The following is a 19,148-nucleotide window of genomic DNA, read 5'->3' as shown; positions in this document are numbered from 1 at the left end:
CATCCTAGGTGAGGAAGGAGTTTGCAGTGATAAGGAAGGAACTAGTCAAAATATCTTTTGATCAGAAGAAAGGAAATTAGACTCCGTTCCCTTGGCACAGATGCTGTTGAAGGATGATCTGAGAGGGAAGGGAAGGGAAGGGAAGGGAAGGGAAGGGAAGGGAAGGGAAGGGAAGGGAAGGGAAGGGAAGGGAAGGGAAGGGAAGGGAAGGGAAGGGAAGGGAAGGGAAGGGAAGGGAAGGGAAGGGAAGGGAAGGGAAGGACACTTTTGAGTGCTTCTGAAGTCAAAGCAGGTGCTCTTCAGGGGGAAATGCTAAAGGCAAAAAACGAAGACAAAATAATTTAAGCAAATCGGAAACAGGAACACACCTAAAGAACTGGAGGATTTACTGGACTTGCAGAGGAGAAAGGAGCAAGGCAAAAGGCTCAGGATAGAGACAGGAATAAAAAGAAGGTGTGTGGTTCCACAGCCGTTGCTAGGGAGCTGAAGGGGTGCAAGTGTGGTGTGACATCCTGTGCAGCTGGGTGAAGTCAACACTACCAGCCACTGCATGCTTGAGCTACACTCTTCTGTTCTCTGATAAATTCACCACAGAGCTACTTCTTTTCAAAATAATTCAACCCCACAGTTCTGGACGTCAGAACGTGGTATGTGGGAACAGTCTCATAAACTACAAAGCAATAAGTCAACAGTAAGAGTGGGCTCGGAGAAGAGATGGGAAACGAAGGGGGTTTGTTACTGACAGAACTGTGGAGTTTCATTTAAATCGCCATTGTACTGGAGGTAACAAATGCAGCTTGGGTATTTCCAAAAGGCAGTAGCTCCAATCCCAGAAATTACTTGCCTCAAGATGTGACAAACAGGTTGAAATGGGAATTAAGGCAACAGAACTCCTGGTGGATGTGATTGGCACAAGCAGCACGGCTTCCAGAAGGAAGAAAACTTATCAGCTGGAGTTCTTTGAAAGTGTGGCAAAATCAGGAGATAAGGGAGACTGGACAACCTGTTGCATTTCAGTTCCCTTCAGCCTTGAGCAGAGTTCCTTACAAGAAGCTGGTGACACAGTGAAACATGACGTAGTGACCTTGATCTCAAAGTAGCTGGGACAGAAGAGAAAGAAGAGGAATTTTTAGGTGGTCATTTAGATGGAAAACATCAGCTGGATGAGTCCCATGGTTTGGTTAGCATATTCAGGGTGGGCTGGCAAAAGGAGAAGGTGAGACTGTGCATTCTGCACAGTGAGTTCAGAAGGGCTGAGATGAGACTCGTGAGAGTCACAGAGCAAAAACAATCAGCAACACAGAGGCACCGGGGGGGACACAGATACCAAGGGGAGCTTATTGCGAGGGATAACCAACCTCTTTTCTGTAGGAAAGTGAAAAGTGCCCTACACAGCACACTGAATAGTCCAGCTGAAGTGTCCCTCCAGTGATGTGGTGTGCCAAAAAAACAGAAAAGCAAATAGAGCTTGAAAAATAAAGGAGGGAAATGCTGTGAAAGTGTTATTGAATCCCTGCTCTGAGAGGCCAGGTTCTGTAAGTGTTTGGGGGGGGCTGGTGGTCTTAGGTGTTGCTGTTTTCTCCTCTGACCCCCGCGGCAATTCAAAGATGCTTTACTGAGTCCCAAGACACGTGTCCATCAGTGGAGACAACTACACCCCTTAGCTGCCATGTCACCTGTGTGTCCTCCCCACTGCCCTCCTGGGTTCTGCCTCTGTGCTTTTTCCTGCATCTCATGGGAAATGGGCTTTCCCAAAGCTCATCTCTGAAAGACCCGAGTAGCAGTAACGTGGCATTGTAGTGGATTTGGGTAAATTATAAACATCATCCTCATGCCTCCAAGATCAGGCATTTTGGCAAGCACCAGAGCTGTCCTCCTCCAGCTTTTACCTTCCCTGACCTCACAGAGTTCACCACTGAACTTTTTTTTTTTTTTCCTGTTTTCTTTATCCTGTTCCAGTTACTGTTTTTATTTCCTGGTGGCACCGTGAGTCTCCACAGCATTAAACCCTACAGGGAATTCAAGACAGCAGCACTAAATCAATCTCCTGGGTTCCCTGGCTTTGCCACCTGGATGCTGCTGCTGTGTGTCGCTCCCTGCCCCATCCTGTAGTCTTTCCTCAAGGCATCCTTTAACATCATGCCCAAAAAACTCCTGTACCGCCTGGATTTTTGTGGGTATTTTGGCTTTTCTGCCTGCCAGAGCTGCCTGCACCTCCTTCCCTGGGTGACCACACTGGAAATCAGAGCAGCTTCCCGAAGGAACGGGGTGAGGACAGCGTGGCTCAGGCTCTGCTCTCCTCTGCCCTTGGGATGGGGGATTGGCTCTAATAACCTCTGTATGGACACTGCAGGAAGCTTACCGGCAGCTGGAAACCTCCATGGGAAAGGGACTGGGGATTTTAATGAGTGACAAGTTGGAAGCTCCCTGCAGGATTACTCGGGGAAGAACGGGTAATCTCTTAATTCGAGCTGATCTCCCCCCGTCCAGTCTCATCCCAGAGGGAGCAAAGAGTTAAAACACACAGCCAGGAGAAGGGAGGGAGTGAGGACCAGGTGCTCGTGGAGGAAGGGACGATAAGTGGCAGGGTCAGGCTGTGCTGCAGGGAGGGCTGCTCCGTGTTTCCTGCCACGTCTGCAGCCCCACAGCCACCCCTGGGTTTTTGGCTGCCTCTCACTGCCAGTCACAGGCACAGCTGTGGATCACAGGTCCCGAGCTCCCTCGGCCTGCTGCATCCAGATGTTCCCTCGCCCACTAAACCTCTTTTTCCAGGATTGCTGCCTTCTGCCTGAGGCGTTTTGCAGAGGACATCTGCAAGCTCTGCCCTGGTGGGACTCCAGGGGCAGGGTGCAGGGAGGCCGCCAAAAGGCCAAGATGCCACCAGAGCTCGTGGAGCAGCGAGGGCTGGCTCTGAGCCATGCAACAAAGCCTGGGAAATTTGGCAGATCCTCTTGGTCTACGGCTTCTGAGTGTACAAAAAGTGTGAATTGCTCAGCCAGCCAGCAAAGCATGGGTGCCTGTGAGCAGTGAGGCAGCCTTTGAGTCATGCGTGCCCTGGGTTGCATTTCTTCCCCGTGCACAGCCTGCCCACGTGCCCGTGCACTCATCAGCTGCAGGGGGGTGACACAGCACTTGTCACACGGGATGTCACAGCAATGCCGTGTGCTGTCAGCCTCTGAAAGGGCAAGGAAACTCGCCCAGACATGGGAGTTAGGAGAAAAAAAACACAGCAGAGGGGTGCCCAGGAGAGCAGCAGGATGTAATGAGAGCTGCTGTGCAAAATGTTGCACCGCTTTGGTTCCTGCCAAGCGATGCTCTTCTGTGTTACCGCCTGCACAGGGTACCTAAGCCAGCAGCAAGTTTTGAACGTCTGGGCTGGTGCTGGAGGCCAGTTTGCTGATGCCTCTCTGAACACACTCCCTAATACTCTCACTAAGAGCTCCTCCTTCTTATACCTATACGAACGATGCCCTACATGGAGAAATTCGGCCAGGCATCAGCATCTCTTGCCAGGATGGGCCTCATTTACAGCCTTGCTGAGGCCCCCTCTCCTTGCCCCACTGTCTGCAGCTTGCACCGTGTTAAATCTCACTGCTGGGTCTGCAGGCTGGTATGAAATGGAAGCAGCTGGCCTCTTCACCACCCTAATCAGATTGAAAGAGCGAGGGAGGTGGAAAAAGTTCCTGCTTGCTCAGGCACATTTGACTGTCTGAGACGATTACAGCCTAAATGCTCGAAGGGGAGTTGACGTTATGTATCAATTTATACAGTGAAAGGACTTCTAAAGCCTTTTGGGAAGAGGCTAATGGCCATGTAACACTACTGTTAGATGATTGCCTTGTGGTCTTAGGTCAATCTGCCTAAGAGTTCGGGCTTTTTTTTTTTTTTTTTTTTTTTTTTTTTTTTTTTTTTTTTTTTGTGGAAATGTCCCACTCAAATAAATGAAGTCATCTGTCATCTGCTAATACATGCTAAATGACTGCTGGCCTATCAGTGGGAAAGCAAAACATCCCAGACTGTGTGAATGCTTCCACAACACATGGGAGCTATTTACTCTGTCAGGACCCATGAGCCAGGAAAACAGACAGAGGACAGCTCATATCCTCACTTGCATTATTTACAAACATTTCATTTACTTGCCTGGGAACAAAGCAGTGGACTTGACAGGTTTGAAGCATTTTTTGCAATAGATCTGTCACGGTTTAGTAATCAGGAAGGCCAGAATTGTTTGTTTGAGGAAATCTTTAAAGCAGCAGTTACCAGATTGGAGATTGGAGCTGTATTTGAGGTTGTTGACTCCAAGGCAGACATGGGACCAGAGGGTCACAAGCTCCACCTTTAGTTTGGGCATGCAGACAGGTCTGGGGGGGTTTTGTCCCCCCCCAAGGCAACTTAGTTCCAGCTGTGCCAGTGCACAGTGTGCGAGCTACAGGGAGGGATGGGTTTGTGTTGTGTTGTTTGGGTTACTGCCTGCTCAGAACTCACACAGCAGTGAGTCGTAAAATTGCATTTGCTGCCTAAATAAATCTGTCCATCACACCTGTGCCTGGTGGGCCAGCTCACCTGGGGCAGCAGGAGAGCAGAGGCTTCCAAAACCACTGTGCCCATGGGCAGCAGAGAGGCTCAAATGGAAGGCTCAGGCATTCAGGACCGGAGAACATGGATTCCCAATAACCCACGGCAGAGTCCAGGCTCCCAGGGATTCAGCACGCCTGGGTCCCTGCAGCTCGAGCCTGCCTTTTTCTGACACAAGCTGCAGGGACTTACGTGGGCTAAATCGTTTCCAGGCATGGTAGGGATGGTGCAGGATGCCCAGCTGGTGATGGGGGAAGTCCTCCCTCGAGCTTTCCAGCCAGCCAAAGGACAAAGCTCAGCCTTGCCTCCTTACAGAAACCCTCCTTGTGAACAGCAGGCCCCAGACAAACCGCATCAGCTGGAGCCTGATCTGGAAATTTTACAGTTTATTCTGGTTTTCTCTTTTCGTGCTTGCAGACTGGAAAATTTTTCGGCGCAGTGGATGGCTCGGTGATGACCCAGCTGCTAAACATGGGCATGTTCAGGCGGTAAGTGGGGGAATCTCCATGCTGTACTTCTTGTTCTTCGCTGCTGTGTGGGTCAGAGCGTGTTGGTCCCTCCAAGAAGCACTTGAGCAGGGAAAATGCACATGCTGGTGGTGCATGTGACTGCCTTATTCAGACACAAGAGCTCCTTCAGCTACCTGCCCCCTCTGCTGACTGGCTCAGCCATCACCAGCACACACACACACTCTCCCTCTTTAAAATACCTCTGCCCACCTCACCGCGCTCCCTCAGCCGGTGTCAAAAGAGAGTTCAGAGTTTCAGTGGCTCCAAAACAGGAACCAGGGGGACCTGAGGTAGCTACAATTTTATAATTCCTCTGCTTCACGGCCTGCTTTACTCACTGCCTGAAATTAGGGACATCTTTCCTCCTGTGCTGACCCAGTTACATTAATCCAGAGCCTGTACTTCTTGCTCTGCAAGATCCAGCACTGGCCAAACAGCAAAGGCACGTGTAAGCAGGTCACTGCTTTGGTGAATCCAGGAAAACAGTTCCTACATGGCATCTTTTGAGCAAAGGCTGACGCGTCTGTCCCGTGGGTGGCTGCATTGCCTGTTTCTGACTGCCTGCTTGTTGTGTTTTGCTTGCAGGGTGACCATGTATGATTACCAGGCAATGTGCAAGGTGCCCTACCACCACCACAGCGGCGCCCGGCCCCTGCTCAGTGTATGTATTGTCCCTCCCTGGGCTGGGCTCCTCCTGCAGGGCAGCTCCGGCGTTCCCGAAAAACTTCAGGAGATCTTTGCTTTCAGCTGATGGCACTGTCCAAACTCACCTCAGGCCGATTCCTGAAGCAGTGGTGGCCACTGGTGCTGGTTTCCAGTGTGTTCTCTGTTGCCTCAAAGGATCTCACTGGAAATTGGAAGGACGGGAGCCAGGCTGTGGCGGGCTCTCCTGGAAGCCAAGGAATCAGCTGGCAGCTGAAATTGACGGGAATTCTTGTGCAGGGCATGCTTTTACTCAGCTCAAGAAGGAGAGTTGCAGTGTCAGGGAACAGAGCACGTGGAGAAAACTGGCAGTCACTGGGGAGGGATGGGTGAGCTTGGAGCAGGAGAGGGAATGCTGTAGCCCAGGGAACAAATAACAGAGGGAAGGGTTTTACCAGTACCCAAATACAACCTCTCTTTAGGCTGATCCAAACTCACGCTCTAATCCCGCTCCACCTTCCTAACCTTGCCTCAAACAGGCAGAACAAAGTAACTACTCAACACTTAGGCCACTTCAAAGTGCTTGACACAACCCTGAACGGGGATGTGTTCATTACTGTTGTGATCCTCTGACACTGGAAGGAGCGCAGGAAGTCCTCCTTACAGCGTGACGCTGTCATTTCTTTCCAGTAAAAGAATTTTCGGCAAAATATTACCTTTTAACAACGTTCTTAACAAGAACACTTTTGACAACGTCTGGTTTGCAATGGCTATACTTAAGCTGGCTAGAAAACACGGTGATTGTAGTGAAAATATTCGCTTGATTGTATCCTCCAATTCTGATCACCGAAAGAAATGTCACAAACTGCGAGCTGCCAAAAATGAGGTGGATTGGGAAGAGAATAAAAAAGGTGAGCACCCAGCCTCCATCTTCTCCTCTTGGCAGAACCCTTGAAAAGGAGAAAAAAAAATCAAGACAAGTCAGTTTTTCATAGACAGACATAAAAATCAATCAGATTCCCAACCATCTCTACATTTTACTATTTGCTGACTTCTTCTGGCTGAAGAGAAGTCATCAGTAATGGAACTTTATCCTGTGTCCCGTGACTGCTGCATCTGTTTTGGGTTTGAGGACATGACGATGGGGGGGAGGAGATGAAAATTAGACGTGGTTACCATGAAGGGAAGAAGCAGCAGTATCCTCCGCAGACGAATTGTCTCTGGGATAATGCTGGATTTCCAATTTGTAGCTGAAAAGCAAGAAGATGATAGAAGTCATGCCATCTTGAGGAAAAGCTGGATGAAAGCACAGTTAAGCATAATCAATCAATGGCAGATAATACTAAATCCCGGGCAGTGCTGTCACTTGTCCCAGAAACACCACTTGCTCTCAGAGCACAAAAGCATCCTAAACTGGTGGTGTCCCATTTAGCTGTGCTTCTCTCCTGCTCTGAGCTCTGAAGGTCATCCACGCTGGAGAGAAATCATCGAGCAATTACATCTTCAAAGTCCTTCAGACATTCCTGATAAACTCCCTGACCCTGATGGGGAGGGGGTGAGGAGGTATTATTAGTAGCAGGGCAGCTCTGCTGGCTTTTGATGTATTTTGAACATTTTCCAGCCATGCCCAGACCTTGAATTTCCAGCCTGTCTTCAAGAGCTCTGATCAGTGGAGGGGCTTGGTCTAAAATGTGGGGCGCTGCGTAACAATTAGAAACTCTCTGGCCAGGTCCTTATGGCATTTCTCATTTCTTCCTTTGTTCTCCAGCCCATTTATGCCTTTGTAGCTGCAGTGAAGTGGCTGATAAGTGATTTCCTCATGTGAGTACCAAAAGATGGGGTTGTCTGGGAGGCTCAGAGCGGGAGAGGCAGGAGCTGGGAAAGCTGTGAGCGGAAACCCCTGCACAGGGCATTGCTGTCAGCCTGCTCCTGACATTCAGCTCTGCCCCTGGGACACACGGAGCTATTACCAGTGCCAATTTGAGAGGCAGAGGCCCACAGCGGGGCTGGGATTTACCTGAAATCACTCAGCACAAAGTGCCAGAGTCAGAAATAGGACTCGGGTCTCCTGGGGCTCCGTGCAGATCCTCGGTGCCGAGTCCTCTCGCCTGTCTCGTTCGCCCGTGAGGAGCCAGGGCACACCTTCCTCTCACGGGGGGGAGAAGGCTGAAGGCAGCTCAGCTCCGAGTGCCAGGCAAGGGGGGAGAGAGGGGAGGCTCTCCTCTGGGTCTGGGTTCACCTCAGACTTGTGGGGTGAATCAGAGTTCGAGCTGAAGTCGGGATGGAAGTGGCGCAGCTCAGCTGGCTGGGTGTGCGAAAGGGGAGATGTGGTAAAGGTCCAGCTCTGAGGGCTTTAGAATTACAGAATAATTCCTTGTAGTTACCTCCAAGCAGCCGGAGTGTGGGCTTCTGATGGCCATCATGCCTGCTCCTCAGCTGGGTCCCCTCCCAGCCTCAGGGATTCGTATCTCCCCACCTTGTGCCTTCCTACACTAGCGAGCCCCCTTGCACAGGATCATACTCCAGGAAAAAGCCCATTCAGATCTCCCACAGTACAGATCCACGGAGCTACATTTCTGGCATGTGGAGAGGGGGGGAAAAAAAAATTAAATTTTTTTTAAAAAAATCAGACTTGCACTGCCAGAAAATTGTAGTAAACATTTTAGAACTGATACTCACTGGGCGACAGGGCCGTCTCCCTGACACCTGCATCCTTCCAGGCTGCTGAAAAAGCATCCTCTGTTCTTGCTCTTTTGACAGCTTCCTTTTGGAGTTTAACATGAGTAGCTTCTGGCACTCAGACAACTTGGCAGATGGTGAGTACACGAGAGTCCAGCAGCCCCATAGCACGTGAGTGTTGCAGCCGCTGGTGACAGGAGAAACTGCCCTGGGGAAGCCTGGCCTTGTGCAAGGAGCCTGCCCTCTGCCCCACACCCCTTCCTCCACCGACACTGGAGTCCAGCTTCCAGATCTCCCCCCCTTTCCACCCCCATCCCAGGCTGCTCCAGCAGCAGGGTGGTCAGGGCGAGGTGTGTGCTGCGCAGAGCACGCTGCTTGCTTCCCTCAGGGTAATTTGCTGAGGAGAGGGGAGATATTTCTTCCTGAGGACCCCCACCCTCAGTGGGATGAGAGAGGCCGTCAGCTGCAAAGGACTTCTCTTGGAAAGCCTCCCTTCCAGTCTGCTCCAGGACGGCACAGAGCAGGGGTGCAACAGGAGTCTCTCCAGAGCCTAGCAGACAGAAACCTTAGAGCTCAGTCACACACGGAGGGTCTTCACTTCCCCACTGGACGTGCTCTGGAAGACAGGAGAGGATGGCACATGGCACTGCACAGCGGCTGAGTGCAGCTGACGGATGTGTCTGGCTTGAGATCCAGCGACCTGTCCTGCAGCTGGAGTGCTGCCTGCTGAAAACAGCCCGGGAAATCTCTGCAGCCCCAGCCCCTGCGGGCAGGGGAGATGTTATTGGCCCTGAGGAGACTCGGAGGGGAAGGGGAGGCGTGCTCTGCACAGCCAAGCAGGGGCTGTAATTAGTCTTGCTAATTACTGACCACTAGTGGTGCCTTTAGTGGGGACACACTTCCATGCCAGCTCTGGGGCTGGGTCTCCTGCACTGAACTCTCCTGGCAGAACGGGGAAACAGTCATTTTTTTAAAAGTGAAATTCCCCTCTAGGGAAGGAGGTCCTGTGGGTGCTGTTCAGGTCCCACTCTCCACCTCCAAGGAGATGGCAGCTGTCCCCTGAGCAGCCCTGGCTGCTGTGTGACACACAGCAGGACGACAGGAGTGGCCCCATGCAGGAATCGGTGAGGAAGAGTCAGATGAGCAGGTGCAGTGCTCATGGCTCTTCAGGAGAGACTGCTCCTTCAGGGGAACAGGCCAGGGTGGTGTTCCTGCTCTGGAACACCAGAAAGGGAGGGAGGATATCACTGCTGTCCTGCTCATCACCATTTCCTTTTGTGCTCCCTTCATCTCTTTCCCGCATCACCCCCATGACTGCTGTGTGCAAATCCATGTCTCCGTGTCACTGCCATCCTGTGAAACTGCCACGTGTGTCTCCATCGTCACTGTGTGTCTGTGTGTCACGGGGCTTCTCCAGCCAAGGCTGTCTTCCATCACTGTAAGTAGAACCACCTCATAGTTATAGAAAAAAGAGAATTAACTAGAAATTCCTAGGCTAGGAAAGACTTTTTTTGTGCAGTGGGGGACTTGCAGAAAGGCTTGACAGGGCCAAGGCTCTGTTTCCCTGGTCTGCAAAGAGATGCTGTTGCTCGTTTAGCTGGCTGAGCTGCTGATGGAAGGCCTGTCACTGAGAGGTTGATAAAAGAAGGAGCACAGGAGCCTCCTGAGGGGCTGCAGTCACAGACAGCATCATCACTCACTGCTGTGGCCTGGCTGGCCAGTGTTCCATGGCACGTCCTCCACCTTGGTTCCCAGCTGGCCCGTTCTTCCCAGCTGATATTCCCAAAAACCGACCCCTGCCTTCTTTAAGGACAAACTACACGGCTCTTGGAGACTTCAGTTATTAACAAGCGACTTAAGTCTTCTTTTCCACACACCGTGGCTCAGCTCCTTCTGATAAATCCCAGCCCAGCTCTGGGATAATGCAGGAGGACTTTCGAGCAGTTCAGCTGATAAGCACAGGCTGTAGCTCATAAACCCGCTCCTGCAGGCGAGTGAGAAATTCCTCCAAGACAGAGTCCAGGCTGTGCCTGTGTTTGGATCTCCCTGCTTCCATATCTGGCTCGTGTGTGCCAATTTGCTCTCTGCCCGGCAAGACGTATGTGTGAGACAGAGATGGAGAAACAGACACAGTTGGAACGTGTCTCGCTGGATGGAGAGGAGGAAGAGCAAGAGAGGGTGTCTGCAGAGGGGAAAAAAATGAGTGTCCATGTGTGTGGGGGGGAGCAGCAGGGTGGAAGAATACTATTGGGGCTGGGAGAAATGGATTGCACATGTCGTTGAGAAGGGGCTGCAGGTTTTTGCCAGAGACGTTAACATTTTCTTGACGGCGCGCCAGGGCTGGTGTGTGCGAACAGTACGAAGCGGAGGAGACATTTTGGGAGAGAGAAACGGAGCACACACGTTTTTTCCGGGTTGTGTGCAGAGGAATTAACGAGCAGGGATCTAATGCTCTCCCTTGCCTTCCCTGCGTGCCTCTGGCTCTGCAGCACTGAGCCTGTGCCTGCTTCCCAAGTTCCCCTGGTTTTTTGGGGAAGGTGAGGCTTGCTGCTGGAAAATGGGCGTGATGTGTTCGGAGTGCACTCATCACACAGATCTGCTTTTCAGGGGTGGTGAGAAGACATGTTCGCTGCCACGGATTTTTCTCTGCTCTCAGCCTCTCAGTTTCTCTCTGTGTTTGTGAGGGCTTTCGCTTTTATGGACCCCAGCACAGGTCTGAAAGCTTTTAATTAAGCCAAAAATACTTCCAGCCAAGGCGCGCAGCCTAGAAAAGAACTATTTCTAGAATTCTGTAGATCATAAAAGTTTCTCTTTTTTTTTTTTACTGCATGGTAATGTACACAGAAGATATTTTACAGGATAAATTGGTTCAATTCTCTGGTTTATATTGGTAACTAGGTGGCAGATTTTGTCACGTGTCCCAGAGTAAATCCTCTGACTGGAGTGCCTGATTTATGCTGGTGGGAAAGAGTTCACAATCTGGGCTCTGCAGTTCATAACGAGGCACAGCAACTGCCTCTGCTGCTCAGAAGGGTTGGTTGCCAAATGTCTGACAAAGTCTTTCTGGAAGTGCAGATGGTAGCAACGACAGCCTGGAATTAACTCGCTCTTCGCTATAAAGTTTGCAATTTGTTATCAGCTCCTCTGGCTGTTTACTAATCCCTGACCAGCAGACTCTCAGGGCGCTGAGATAACATTTTGATGTCCAGCCTGTGCAGGCGGAGGCTCAGCCTGAGCCTTTTGCTGCTGATGTTCACGCTCCTGGGCTTCTCTGAACCTCTCCGTACTGCTGCAGCTGCATTGCTTCCCAGCAAATTAAGTGGCAGAAGGCTTAAGCATAATCTCTGTCATAGGTCTTGTCTCTGTGCAGGAGTTAGAATTTAAAGCAGCTTCTTTTCATTCAGTTTGTGCCAAAAAAAAAAAAAAAACTAAAAAAAAAAAAAACTAAAAAAAAAAAATCCACCTTAAGGTCTGTGCAGGTCACTTCTGCCAGTTTAAAAATCCGCCTTGGTGCTGGCCACATTTAATTGACTTTTCCCTTGTTGGGGCCTGGTTCTCCAAGCCCACCAAGGCAGCCCTCATCCCACCCTGGCTGAGGCTGAGAGGCCTCCGGTCCACTTCCACTGTGCCTTTTCCAAGCTGATGGTCTCATCCAGCCCTGCCTGCACCCTGGCCTTCACACCACTGTATTTTATGTTGCTTGAACTCCATCTGCTTTGATGGTGTTCTAACTGGAAGCTAGTAAAGGACATGATATTATAACAGGAGCTAGTAAAGGGTGTCGTTCTTGACCAGGGACAGGGGAAAAATGAGGTCCTGGTACGTCTGGGCTCTTTGCCACTCGTGACATGAGCCATGTGTTCAGTTCTTGCAAGTTTGCCCCAACTTTACGAGGTCACCTTTGTGGTGATCCCAGGGATTCCTCTGAGCAGGAACGGCGGAGTCCTTTGCCAAGAGCCGTGCTGCAGTGGCCGGGCTGTAAATCCAGGGGCAGCTCAGCAGCACCGGGATGGTTTGTGGCTGAGGGACCGGTGTGTGGTCTTGCCACGGGCATGTCCCTGGTGCAGGCTGTGATAGCCTGGCCACCTGTTCCAGGGTTTGGAGCTGCTTCCCCAGCCCTCAGTCCAGAGAATTGAGGCTGAAAGAAGAGCTGCTCTGTTCCTCACACTCCTTTAGTCTTAGTTTGGGGACTTTCCTGGCCAGAAGACACTTGCCAGCCCCGCAGCTGCTCAGAGCCAGAAAGGGTTTGCCGCTTCTCTCCTTACAGCGTGAGCAGGGATGTTCTGCGTGCCCCATCAGAAGGGTCTGAAATTCACCTCAGATCTCCCCAGGACGGTCAGTCCTTGTGATGGGTCATTCTCCATCAGCAGGAATGGGAGAGGCTTTTCCCTGCCTCTGCAGCGGGGTGGTTTGCACAGAGGGACAGCGAATGGTGGCAGAGCACAGCCAGACAGCTCCTGGCTGGTGGCGGAGGTGCTGCCGGCCCCTGGAATGACAAGCTGGGCTGATTAATTCAGTGCGAACCCAGGGTGAATGCAGAACGAGGCGTGTGTGCTTTTGAACCTGTGCAAAACGAACCTCGCCGTGTCACCAAAAGGTGGGTGCCGTCGTCTGGGAGGATTTGAGCAGGGGGCTGCCTCCTGAGCGCTGCTTTTTTGAGACTTCCCAACAAAAGCACAAAAAAAGGGGGACAATTACCAGCGATTCTGCGCTGCAGGGAGGGGTTTGAGTGCTCATCATATTCACCTGGGCAAGGCATTAGAGGCATGATTGGGCTGCAGTCCCTGGCTCTTAATGGATGCCTTGCCTTGCTGGATCGCCGTGAGAAAAATCAGAGAAAATCGCGCAGGTTTTGTCTCTCTCGTGTAATCCACATGGCGCTGAGACGGCCGGCTCTGCGGGGAGGCGCCTGCTGCTCTCTGCCTGCTCCGGCAGGGCCGGGGGAGAGGAGCTCTCGGCAGGGAGGGGTTCACACCGATGCAGATCACCCCTCCAACCACGGGTGCCCTCTGGGTGCCTGCTCACCGTGCACTTGCCGGTTAAAACCCGAGTTGCTGCGGGTTTTTTCTATAAATCCTCAGCGCTTCTGCCGCAAACTGGGCATCCTCCAGGTGAGGAGGACCCTCCTCCCTGCTGGTCCCCCCAGGAGCTCTGCCTGTGGCTGCTGTGTGGGTGGGGGCTGCAAACGGAGCCTTTCGTGCTCAGACTCAAAGCTGATGTAGAAACCATGTCTCGTCCTTGCTGCTGGCTGAGCCACAACCCCCTCTGCCCTAGCAACAAAAGCTCCACGTTTCCAGCAGCAGCAGCAGTCCCCTGTGTCCTGGAGAGGCAGGAGCTGGCTTTGCTACCTCCAACTGCAGGAAATAATTGCCAGGAGGGCCCAAGGCGGTCGTTTCAGGCAAGACAGATTTTGCTGAACTCCTAGAAAGAATGCTCTTGCTTCTTGAGGGAGGCTTAGTGAAGTGGCTCGGCTCCCCCTCATCCCCAAATTAGCTGGGGAGCCCCACAGAGTGTGGCTGATGAGCGATGGAGCAGCTGCTCCCTCCAGGAGCCGGTGCTGTTCATTAGCTGGGTCTCTGCTGCTCCTCCAGGGCTGTCATCTGTTTCCCTGCGCTCTCAGGCCAGATCTCTCCGCTGCTGGTGGTTTCTTCTTGACAGGACACGTGCTGAGCCCCTCCAGTTCCCTGCTGTGGGCTCGTTCTGCAGTGTCAGGGGGCTCAGGAGGGATGAGCAGCTCTGAGAGCCCCACCGCAGGCAACGCAGCGTTCCCGCAGTGATTTAGTGCACGGAGCACCAGCCCGGCACAGGCTTCAGCCTTTAAAAACTGCGTGAACCAGGGCTGGGAGGGATTTCTGGTTCAGGAGGGCCACCCGAGCACATTTGAACGCAGGGGTACCTGTGCCCGAAGGTCCCTGGCCAGGCAGGCGGTCCCTGGGGTGGCCAGGGGGGTCCCCGGGATGGCCAGGGGGGTCCCCGGGGTGGCCAGGGGGGTCCCCGGGATGGCCACTGCGGCCCCTCCACGGCAGCAGGGTCCGGGCTTGCTGCAGGAGGCGACATCGGAGGATTTTCTCACCATGGCTGGTTTTCCCGCACCACCTAGTGGGAGCGGGGATCACTGCCTGCTGCTTCCTGCAGCATCTCCTTTCCCTCCTCTGGGCACCTGCTGCTCCTGCAGAGTCCATCCCAGCTCTGGGATGTTCCCGTCTCCGTGTGACAGCCCCCTGACCTGTGTCCTGGTGTGTCCCCCGCAGCTCACAGGCACAAGAAGCACGACATGCTGCAGCCCTGCGACACCGAGTACCCCGTGTTCGTCTACGAGCCGGCCATCAAGGAGACCAACGGGCTCATCGACTGCGGCGACTGCCAAAAGTAAGAGCTGCAGCTTCCCTGCCAGCAGGGGACCTTGTCCCGGGGGTGACAGCAGCATCACAAGTGTCACCTGCCACCGCCCCAGTGGCCACGCGTGGCCATTCACTCCGTTAATTAACTCTGCAACTGCGCTAAAGAAACACAAAAATGGGAGTCAATCCAAAAATCAGACTGCCCAGAGAAATCCCATTGCATCTGCATTGTAGCCTCTTTTAAAAGCACAGTGGAGAGCAACCACACTGCGTTCAGATGTTTGGAGAGAGAACCACTTGGGCACGGCCACCACGACATCCCCGGCTCTGACCACAGAGAGGGGAAGAGATCAGGCTGCTGGTTCTTAACAAAAAGAAAAAAAAAAGAATTCAAACCATCTGTTAATAAGCAGAAGTGGCTGGAGAACAATTTAAATATGTATATCTTTCCATTCAGAAAGGAACTTTTTCTGTTCTTACATGTTTCTGGCAAAAGTTCCCTTCTTAGAAAGTTCTCCTCTTTGCAATGCTCTTGGCTTTCTTTTTCTTTTTTTCTCTTTTTTTTAAATTTTTTTATTTTTTTTATTTCCCTCCTCTTCTGTATTTTACAGAAAAAAAAAAAAAAAAAACAGGTTTAGAGGAAAAAAGAATAAGTGTTAGACTGAAAGAACTGAAAACAAGGGTCCACTTTTTTCTTTCCCATTTTCATTGTGAGTGAATGGAAAGTCAAAAGTAACGGGAAAGTCATTGTGAAAAGAGGCTGTTTTCAGTGGCTGCACACTGCCATCAGCGATCACATGTGGAAAGGTGACAAAAAAGATGAATTTCCACTGACCCAGCTTTTCCTAACGTGAGGAGGCCAAACAGATCTGACTGGAATTGCTCCTAAAAGAAAAAAAAAAAAAAAAAAACAGGCAATCCTACCTAGTCCTCAGTATTGGACCAACTGCAGGAAAGACTTAAAGGTTAGAAAAACAGCCTCCGCTAGTCAGCTTGGCTCTAGGAAAACCAGAGCCCTGCCAAACATTGTTTCAGAATAGGTTGCAGATTTGATGACAACAAGGTATTTATTGTATTAAGCTCTGGGCACATCCAGAGGAACGGAGTGACCTCTTCGGGTCGCAGATCTCAGCCACAGGCAAAGCCTGGCGCTGGCATTCCTGATCACATCCCACAAGCTCCTGGTGGAGCAGGGCTGGCTCCTGGGCACAAACTTTGGCTTGGGGACTGATGGATGCACGGGGCATCTCTGTCCTGGTGGCTGAGTCTGTGCATGGGTTGGAGGCTGCTTGTCAAAGCTCGTTAGTCAGGGAGCACTAATGAATTGGTCAGCTGCTCTGACCTTTGACACCTTTAAAAGGGGACACGGACATCCCCGGGGGCTGGAAGGCAGCAAGGCCAGGTGGTGAATACCCAGGGACACCGGGCACTCCTCCAGCACAGTCAGCTTGGCCAGTGCAGTGGGCACAGCCCCACAAACCTCTATTTCTGGTCCAGAAGCTCTGCCACCAGTGTGGGCACGCTGAGCCTGGTGTCCCCAGCCTTCCCTGTGCCCAGTGGCTCCAGGACGTGTTGGATCCCTTCCAAACACCACTTGGTCAGCCCCACCACACCAGTGTAGCCCACAGTCTGACTGGGTTCCTCTATTTCTCTCTCCAGGAATATGAATTTAGCACAACTGCTGCTCCCAGGACCACAGGGCACAGCCAGCCTTGCACTGCACAAGCACACACATAAACATACATTAAACAGGCATCGACAAACCTCTGGGAGAGGCCAGGCTTTGCTCAGGTGTCACTGCTCTGATGTGCTGCCCCATTCGGAGGGGGCGCTTGTGTTGGGTTTGGCTGGTTTGGTTGGGTTCTTGTGTTGGTTGTGACTTTTGTGCCTAGCATGGAGTTGTAGATTTGAGCCAAAAAGGACTGCTAATGGCACTTCTCCCTGTGTACCCCCTTCCCTGGTTTCTCCTGCTTTCTGCTGGCACCCTGCTCCCGAGGATCTCTGTTTTCTTTCCATCCCTTTGCTGTGGTTCAGGCTGCTGCCTTGGGCTGGAGAGTTGTGCCCTCTCTCACCTGCTCTTCCCTTGCAGGATGTTTGTGGCCCAGCAGATCACCAGCAGTAACCTCCTGCTCCTGGTCACCGACACAGTCTGCGATTGCAGCGTCTTCCCACCCGTCCCCATGGATGCCAAGGAGGTCAAATATATCCTTCCATGCAGGGCAGGGGTGCAGGGCTCCCTGCCAGCTCTGTGTTCCAGGGTGGGAAATGCACTTCTGCTGCCACTGCCGTGGGGGTGGAGAGCACGGCCTGGCTGGGAGAGGTGTCCGGCCCGTGCAGGGTGAGCTGCCCTCCCCTCATCCTGCCTGGGTGGTGCAGGAGCTCGGGACCTCTGTACCACCAACCAGTAGGATTGAGCAGAAGCCGTTTGTTGCTTACATTAATCTGTATTTACACATTCACACATTATTTGATCGGTCCCTCTGGCCTGTCCATGCATCCAGCATGCACCTTTCAGGAAATACGATTGGCGAGGGGTCATCTCTTCACGGGGCCCCCTTTAGCTAATTCTTGCATTCTTGGTACTCTGCTTCTCGGGCTCTTCTTTCTTAATTTAGCCCTGTCTGTGTCTCAGTGACCGTGAGGGATTCCTGAAGGTTCTGATAAGAATAACTGACGACGGTGCACATTCTGGCCCGAGCTGATCAGACACGTGGCACCAGGGCGGTGCAGTGACACCCAGCCGAGCCTGCCTGGGGGCCCCGAGGGTCCGGGTGGGTTTCTGCCCTTTCCCTGCCCGCAGCCAGCCCTTAACAGCCTCGCACACAACGCCTCGGTGAAGTGCGAGCGGATGCGCTCGCAGAAGCTGCGCCGGCGGCCGGACTCGTGCCACGCCTTCCACCCTGAGGTATCCCGGGACAGGGGGGGACAGCACGGGCTGGGTGGCACCAGGGGCATCCCAAACTGCGCCCGTGCTTCCTCTGGCAGCCTTGCATGGGGTGTCTCAGTGCCCGGCTGCAGCAGGACACGGTGAATCCCCTAAGGGCGTCGTGGCAGGAGGATTTCACACCGGGACCGCCTGGGAAGGGCTGGAGCTGGGAAACCACGGGCACGCACACGCAGTCACGCACCCTGCCGGGAGCCCAGTGCCCTCCCGGCCCGCGGGGGGCTGCTGTGGCCGGCAGGAATCAATCCCGAGCCTGCCCTGGTGTGATCCTTTGGCCCAAGGTCATCACCCAAAGGCGACAGGCTCCCTGGCAGCGGGCAGGCTGACCCCTTGTCTCCCCTCCCGCAGGAGAACGCCCAGGACTGCGGTGGCACCGCTGGCATCTCCGTGTGTCCCACGCTGCTGCTGCTGCCCCTGGTGCTGCTGCTGCGGTGACGCCGCCTGGGGAGGGACCCGGCGGGACGGGGCAGAGCCGGGCCAGGAGATGGGATCCCCTTCTGGGACACCCTCTGCGGCTTCCCGAGCTGTCCTGCACCACCGGCTCCGGCACGGTGCCTCCCCGGGAGCCTGTGGCAAAAGGAGATGCCAGAAGCAGCGGGGGCGGCTCCTCCCGGCCACCGCTCCCGGCCGGGAATGCTGCGAGCATCGGCACGGAGAACATTCCACACCGGCCTGCCTCCCACCGAGCCTCCAGCAGGGGCAGGGGACACCGCCCCTGTCCCTCAGGGGGATTCGGAACCCCCGGGGCACGTCCTGGTGCTGGGGGTGGTCCCCAGGCGGGACCCCGGGCACCAGAGCTGACCTGCACCAAGCTGAGCTGCAGCCGGACTGCAGGGCTGCAGCCAGGACCTCTCCTGACGAGCAGCGTCTTGTCCGCGTGTGGACTTTCCTCTGGGCAGGGGTTTTGTGTGACCCGCCAGGAGAGACTTACCTGCTCCCTTCACGGCAGGAGCAGCTGAGGAACAGGCCCCTTTCCCCCGGGAGCAGCGCTGCCCTGCTCACTGGGCTGTCCCCTGCCCTGAGCTGGCACTCCCGCGGGCCACTTCTCACAGAGCTTTACGGACAACGGGGTGGGCAACACCCGTTTGGCTTTTTTCTTTTTCTTTTTTGTATGAACTCTTCCGTACCATCTCATTAAAAACAAATACATGGCACATTCTACACGGACACCGTAGCTTCAGCACGCCTGGTGGACATCACAGCCCCACACAAACCCCAAAAACCTGTGGGGACACGGTGTGGGTGGAGGGACTGCCGACACAGCTGTGGTGGCCCCGGGGCAGCAGGGCAGAACCTTTCCCTGGTCACTTTGGGAGCAGGGACCTTCCAGGACCTTAGAGCCGCCGCTGTGGGGTTTTGCCTGGCTGGAGGAGGTGTCACAGCAAAAAGAGGAACCGCTGCAGCACTGGGAGTCCGAGCGGAGGAGGAGAAGGTTCCAGGCTTCAGAGGCAGTGACCT

The 19,148-nt window shown here is 53.3% G+C and overlaps 1 protein-coding gene and 1 pseudogene across 1 annotated transcript in view; one reads left to right on the top strand and one right to left on the bottom strand.

Annotated features, from left to right (window-relative positions):
- The window catches only part of CACNA2D4 (calcium voltage-gated channel auxiliary subunit alpha2delta 4), a 118,233-nt gene extending 100,108 nt beyond the window's left edge, over positions 1-18,125 (top strand). Inside the window, exons 31-39 of the mRNA XM_066184695.1 lie at positions 4,993-5,063; positions 5,670-5,745; positions 7,495-7,547; positions 8,487-8,542; positions 9,823-9,843; positions 14,657-14,774; positions 16,836-16,948; positions 17,569-17,651; positions 18,039-18,125. Of these exons, the coding sequence (XP_066040792.1) occupies positions 4,993-5,063; positions 5,670-5,745; positions 7,495-7,547; positions 8,487-8,542; positions 9,823-9,843; positions 14,657-14,774; positions 16,836-16,948; positions 17,569-17,651; positions 18,039-18,125 (678 nt within the window). The remainder of the gene's footprint in view (positions 1-4,992; positions 5,064-5,669; positions 5,746-7,494; positions 7,548-8,486; positions 8,543-9,822; positions 9,844-14,656; positions 14,775-16,835; positions 16,949-17,568; positions 17,652-18,038) is intronic.
- LOC136290050 (uncharacterized) lies at positions 10,242-14,481 on the bottom strand (annotated as a pseudogene).
- Positions 18,126-19,148: the final 1,023 nt, after the last annotated feature.

Source organism: Chamaea fasciata, unplaced genomic scaffold (assembly GCF_029207755.1).
Source record: "Chamaea fasciata isolate MVZ Bird 193981 ecotype frontalis unplaced genomic scaffold, bChaFas1.0.hap1 SCAF_5, whole genome shotgun sequence".
Taxonomy (NCBI): Eukaryota; Metazoa; Chordata; class Aves; order Passeriformes; family Sylviidae; genus Chamaea; species Chamaea fasciata.
This window is presented reverse-complemented; position numbering and strand designations above follow the sequence as displayed.